General features: G+C 39.7%; 1 protein-coding gene across 1 annotated transcript; it reads right to left on the bottom strand.

Annotated features, from left to right (window-relative positions):
• Window positions 1-336: 336 nt before the first annotated feature.
• Window positions 337-4,328, bottom strand: LOC124696842 (putative B3 domain-containing protein Os08g0325100). Its single transcript, XM_047229503.1, has 6 exons — window positions 4,194-4,328; window positions 2,046-2,784; window positions 1,739-1,926; window positions 1,070-1,538; window positions 716-906; window positions 337-588 (listed from the first exon to the last, which is right to left on the bottom strand). The coding sequence occupies exons 1-6, from the start codon at window positions 4,326-4,328 to the stop codon at window positions 337-339; spliced, it is 1,974 nt and encodes a 657-aa protein (XP_047085459.1).
• Window positions 4,329-6,704: the final 2,376 nt, after the last annotated feature.

Raw genomic sequence — 6,704 nt, 5'->3', positions numbered from 1 at the left:
CCTATGCAAAGAAACTTAAACTGCAAATACTATGGAAAACGCAAGATGGCTCTCATCACAGGCAAAAACGGGCGCAGTAGAAAATGTAGAAGAAAATAACAAATTGAAGGAGCTACAAGCACATCCGATCCTGTTTTCAGTGTTAAACCTACATCTGCTGCTCTACAAACTTTTCAACTTAACTGAAATTCATTGCGGCTCGCTGACATTACTTATTCAACTCCCTAAAGTATGGCTCAGTAGCGAGTACTCTCCTGGGCCAGTATGCAACATGCATAAACCGAGTGAACTTATCTTATCCACGTGCTACAACAACCAGTGGAGATAGAATGTTGCTCAACTAGTATTTTTCGCGCGGATGATATGCACTTTCATTGCAGACACCTTGCAATGCTTCAACAGCTCCAAGAGGCAGATATCGCCCTTCTCCAGCTCGTTGTCTCTCACAAACTTGGCCCATCCCCTAACAACTCTGTTATTTAGAGGTTTACGTCCCAAGGTGACATGATACTTCTCCCTATGTCTCTCAAGCCAGATGCTCCGCACCTCATCTCCCAAATACTTGTCAACGTATTTCTTGGACATGGTCTGGTTAATGATGTGGAAAAGAAGAAAGGAATGTCAAATGGAAAGTATCACTAGCAGAGTAAGCATAGAATGACAGTAAAATATTTGTATGGAAGGAAATTATTATAGAGTAAACAATGGAACTCACTAGGTTGAAACTTCCTGTAACACTCGTCCTGGGCATCACGGCCACACAGATGGGAATTTCAGAATCAATACATTGGACCTTCTCCTTCACTGCCTTCTTCTGAATTGAGGTTAGGTGCTTCAAACCCACGCCAATGCAACCAGACAAAGCGTCCATATCATCACCGCTATCTTCTGCCATCAAACAATCTCCTACACACAGCACCAAAAAAACAAAACAACTACTCAATATAGCTGCCGAAGATGAAAATACGATGCATGAATTGGAAGGAACTGCATCTCTAGTAACATGGACTGCATTGTTATTTTTGAATGTATTAAATTCAACTGCGAGGGAAGGAAGAACTCGTCATACTCTTGTTGCCTTTACTCCAGTTATCCCTCTGAACTCGTTTTTCTCTTTCCGCTGAGGGTGATTGCATTTGAATTGGCCGAGGATGAACAGGAGAATCATCTACAGTTGCATTACCTAACTGCATTTGCACAGGCTGAGAACGAGAATGGCAATGTTCCACAGTTTCAGTACCATCTTTGCGCCTCTCTTCCACTCTTGGGTCACCACTTTTGGAGGGCCTACCAAAATCCTTTGCATGGATGATATGGACTTCCATTGTGCACAGCTCATAGATCTTCAGCAATTCAAAGATGCAGATATCACCCACCTCTACATCATTCTCTTGTACAAACTTCCGCCAGCCACTTTCAATCCTTTTTAATATAGAGCTACCACCAAAATGCACTTTCCACCTCTTGTTAAGTCGTTGAAGACATATGTTTCGCTCCTTATCACCCACATACGTCTTAACATATTGTTTGGAGAAAGTCTAATTACAGAATTGGTGAAAGATAATAAGATAATGGCATTCAAGTAAAGTGCAAACCGTGTATATTAGATAATGGCATTAATGTAATTTAGCCATGGAATGGTGAAGAAATTAAATCATACAAAATAGTACTGTCAACATAAAACTATAGTTTAAAAAGATTGCAGCAATGTTGTAGAACAGTAAGAGTCGATACTCACAAGAGTGAACGGTCCTGTAACATTGAAATTCCTCATCACAGCCACAAACTTTGGATTGTCAGAATGAATAGATTGGACCTTCTCATCAACTTCCTTCTTCTGCATTGTAGTTAGAGTGCAGTGCCACCCAAGTGTGTATCTAGCTGCATCACGTACTTCAGTATCATCTGCTGGGGAAAAAGAATCTCCTGTGCAAAAAATAAATAAATACTCAATATATCAATAAAATGATGAAACATTGGATTTGTTTGGAAATGAATTGTATCTCTATAATCAAAAATTTCAAGAAATAACTTAGAGAAAATGCCTGAAGAAGAAGAAGGCATCGCTGTCTTGTTGCCCTGACTTGAGTAATCACTTTGAAGTTTTGATTGTTTCCTGGTACGTCTACGTGGCAGTTGCATTTGCACGGTCTGAGCATGATAATTAGAGTGATCCAAAGTCTCAGTACATGGTTGCATTTGTGTGGGATGACTATGGCCACACAAATTTGCCACATTTTCAGTAGGCTGTTGCATTTCCATTGGGGGACTAAAACCAGCAAAATTGTCCAAATTTTCAGTAGGCGATTGCATTCGCATGGGCTGAGGATGCCCTTGAGAACGGTTCCCATCTTCAGTAGGTGGTCGCCTTTGCATGGGCTGATGACGCCCTTCAGAATGGTTGGAATATTCAGTAGGCGATGGCGTTTCCTTGGGCTGAGAATGACCATGAGAACGCTCCAAATTTTCAGTACCACTGTTGTGCCTTTCCCGTGCACGAGGAGGTGGAGGGGCATTGTCCACAATAACAGATGATGCTTTCTCAAGACCGAATTGATCAAAAACTATAACATCAAACTTAGAGTCTCCTTTGTATCTGAACACCACACAGTCGTCCGTATGTAGATCATAGGTTTCGACAAATGCTCCCCATCCTTCTCGAAGAACTAGTTTATCTGGATATTTCGCAACTCCAATGGTGTAACTGTGACCATTTTGTGTTTCTAACTTCATCTCTCTTGGGATCTCACCCCTGAATCGTTTCAGAAAATCATCTGGGATGATCTGCAGTAACAAGAATTAGAAATAAGAACATAGTTCTAACTTCAAGAGAACGTTCTTCCGAGGTCACTGAACAACTAGTTAGTATGGTGTTATTCAGATTCAACATCAGACTTAAAAATACGACGAGGGGGAAAGAGCTAGCCTATTTCTCCATTTTCACGGACCAGGCATTTAGTGATTATGCTATCACGTTACTGGCTTTGTTCAGCAAAAAAAATTGCAGAAGGAATGCATACTTGCATAGTATGTTATGTCCCTACAATAATACACTAATATATGGAATTTATGTTTCCAAAGAATACAATTGCTACCTTAAAAAGACCAAATGGTGACAATGATCAATATGCAATATCTACTGAACCAATACTCAATGCTAAAAATGAAATTAGATTTAAAGAATAATCATGAGCGAATATATAAATCCAAATTCCTGGAGCAATGCATCACTTGGATTCAAGTAGCTTCTTAATTTACACATAGTATTCCAAATGTACATGTATCCAGTCACACATTTTTAGTTAATGCAAAAAAATTGTAAAACTTGCAGACATGATGCAACAATTTGTACATGTATATATTATATGTAAAATCATATTTCCTTTACAGGAAAATGTCAAATCAAATCTCACCGCTCAATAAATAAGTTAAAAGTAAAAGGCTAATAAATTGTTATAATAAAAAATAAAGTATCCACTTTCTTATTGTTGATATAAGCTAATTTTAATTGAGATCAGAATGGTAGTTTTTTTATTTGAATTAAATGCTCTAGGATGACAGGCATGTTGGTATAGCTCGTGCAAACTGTATCAATGTCATATGAAAAGTTAAAGGAAAGTTGTCTTTTCAGTGTTAATGTAGGTTTAATTGAGAAATTATTGATTGGAAATGGGTTGTTAAAGTATTAAAAATCTTCTTTTTTTATTTTTGCACGAAACAACTTCCCTTTTTAGTCAGCCAATAACTAACCATGTGTAGTAAACATGTATCGTCAGTTTTACCCTTTTGACTTGCTAGGATTAAAACTAAAGAGGTGGGTCTGGGCTACTTCAAGCAAGTAATTGACCTGGTTGACATCGAACACAAGAATGAGACCGAAAAATCTGGTAAACCAGCGCAACACAGTACAACAACCTGACTATTTGTTCAGAACATAATTCTCCTTCTCTTTTAGCTTTATGTAACCGATGTAAATAATTCTAATATATTAAAAATGGCAGTGGGATATTTTCACACTGCTTCTCCTACAAAAAGAAATAAATTCCTCAGGAAAACAAAGTTCCTTGATCCTCTGAAGTGGGCAAACCCGCATACAGACTTATATGACTATAAACTAGTAAACTACAGAGCACTTGGAAAAAAAACATAATAAGGAAAGGAAACAGCAGTGCGCTTGAATGTGGTCGAGTTACCATCTCTTGAGCACATCCATCGAGCATAAACATCAAGAAGTGTTTTTCCCGATCGTCCAAATTGCAGTAGTCGAGTTCATCCCTCTTTTTGCATCTTTCGCACCCCATCTTCTCACTAGAAATGCAGTACAACATTATACAAAATCAAACGGAAAGAATCAGAAACAAAACGGCCACAAAAGGAACAAAGTATATGTGAATATATAAATCATATAAAGTTCTCATTTCTGATTCTCGCAAATGGCAAAACTTATGAATGTGAAACTTTAAAGGTCAACATAAATTTAGTACTAATACAATGCATATAAAAACGAATTGGTGTGGCGAAAAAATCACTAATAGGAGTGAGGATGAAGGTACACCGTCGTTGCAAATCAGTAGCGATGAAGTTTGGCAGTACCGGGACATGAAAAAACGATGATACGATCGAGTACGTGTGGTCAGAGACTGCGGCAACAAAAACGAAACAAAATCAGCCTACGGATCAGAGCAGCCGTTACCTTGAGTAAGTCAGTCAATGGGCGAACTGAGATCTTGGCGAAAAACGGGGGCACCGATCCTAGATCAGCCGAGAAAACTCGTGAGTAGTGCGGAGTTTAGAAATGACCGCGCAATTTGTGAGAATGTGCGGAGGCTCAACTCCGGATTGCGGGGGAAGAAGGACGACTAGAAACCTCTGGCCACCGGGCCTCGCGGCTCCCTCCCGCTTCGGTTGGGGTGGGGAGAGACCGAGACACGAGACAGAGAGAAGAGAGTGGAGTAGGCTCTCGCGCCTGCCATCGGATGCGCCTGCCATCGGACCGCAGTGATTGGGTTTATGCACGAGTGGAACAGAAAAGAGAAACGGGGATTTTCTTTTTTCCTCTCGCGCCTGGATTGGGAAGAACATGCAACCACAACCCCACTGTTAAAGAGTAAGATGTGACAACGTCCTTCGTACTAATTCACAGTCCGAACAAATGTAACACTAGGGAAGTGCAGAGGATCACGTAGATTTACAACTCGTATGTGAACTGATTAGCATGGATTTTGTATATTCTAGGAATTATCTCTGTTTGTATGTAGGTTCTTTTTAACACGGATTTGTAATTTTATACTATCATTAATTTAATTAAAAAATTAATATACTACTAGCTCTGTCCATAAAAAGATGTTCCAAGTTGGTCTAAATTTTAATGTATCTAGACAGATTTTAATGTATAAATACATCCGAATTTACATAAATCTTCGATATCCTTTTGTGCACGGAGAATACTTACTATCAGAAAATTCTCGTCCATCTTAGAAGAAACAAAATCCTAGGATTACTATCATTGAATCTCAGGTGTCCCCTTAAAATATAAAATTTCCAAAATAATATATATCATGAAAAATGTTAAATATTTTATTCAAAACAAACATATGAGAGTTTCTAATAAATGATAAAAATCTAATATTCTTTTCGTTTCTCGGTACTCCAACGAGCTTTCATCCCATGTGACAACGCAAATATAACACCCAATGGCAGAGCTAGTTAGTGATTTAGCAAACCCACCCAATTTAAAGCTTTAAGAAGAACTTACATGGAGTAGGTCTTCAGCCACAAATAATAGCCTCGCAATTAGTAACAAGCTCCAATTGAACAAAGATAGCAAGTTGAGGTTGATAAACTATATGTATAGGATTACTGTATATACCTCTGTATTGTATTATACCCCTGTACCTACCTCTGTATCCTTGTAGCAGTTCAGACCCAAGTCCTCTCCATCACCGAACCAGAATTTTGGCCGTGGTACCAATCCTAGCGGTGGCAATACTGGTGGTGGCGACGGCAATACTAGCAACCGTCCCCTCTGCCAAATCTGCACCAAACTTGGTCATGTTGCCTCCTGTTGCTTCAAGCGCTTTGATCGGAAGTTCCTTGGTGCTGGGAATGATGGGCGCTACATGGAGAAACAGGTGGCGGCATTCTCTGTGACTACTCACCACGGGTCTACTTCATCCTTCCCCGTGGATCCTAGCTGGTACGCGGACACCGGCGCTACGGATCATCTCACCAACGAGCTCGACAAGCTTCATGTGAAGGAACCTTATCATGGCCAGGACCATGGACACGCAGCAAATGGAGCAGGTATGCGCATTACTCATGTTGGTCAATCTACACTTCCTACATCATCTCATCCATTACACCTAAACAATGTCGTTCATGTACCATCTGTTACTCGTAATCTATTGTCAGTTAAACGTTTCTCCCTCGATAATAATGTTTTCTTTGAATTTCACCCTTGGTATTTCTTTATTAAGGATCGAAGTACGAGGGTGGTTCTTCTTAGAGGGGGATGCCGTGGAGGTCTCTATCATATTGATGTGTCATCCATATCGAAGCATGTGTTCAGCAGTGTTAAGGTGTCCCGTTCGAGGTGGCACTCGCGTTTAGGTGATCCAGCTACTCCCATAGTTCAGCATATTTTGCATCGTCATGAACTTTCATCAGAGTCAGTCAATAAAGATGTAATCTGTGATGCTTGTCAA

Source organism: Lolium rigidum, chromosome 3 (assembly GCF_022539505.1).
Source record: "Lolium rigidum isolate FL_2022 chromosome 3, APGP_CSIRO_Lrig_0.1, whole genome shotgun sequence".
NCBI classification, from domain to species: Eukaryota; Viridiplantae; Streptophyta; class Magnoliopsida; order Poales; family Poaceae; genus Lolium; species Lolium rigidum.
The sequence above is the reverse complement of the archived record's forward strand: the minus strand, read 5'-3'. Positions and strand labels throughout refer to the sequence as shown.

What these genes read in the sequence shown, in the direction of transcription:
- LOC124696842 (XM_047229503.1), bottom strand. Translation starts at nt 4,328, where the DNA reads ATGTTGTACTGCATTTCTAGTGAGAAGATGGGGTGCGAAAGATGCAAA. An exon ending in ATGGATGTGCTCAAGAGATG is followed by an intron (nt 2,785 to 4,193) that starts GTAACTCGACCA and finishes TTGTTACTGCAG; the next exon opens with ATCATCCCAGATGATTTTCT. An exon ending in CTGGAGTAAAGGCAACAAGA is followed by an intron (nt 907 to 1,069) that starts GTATGACGAGTT and finishes TGCTGTGTGTAG; the next exon opens with GAGATTGTTTGATGGCAGAA.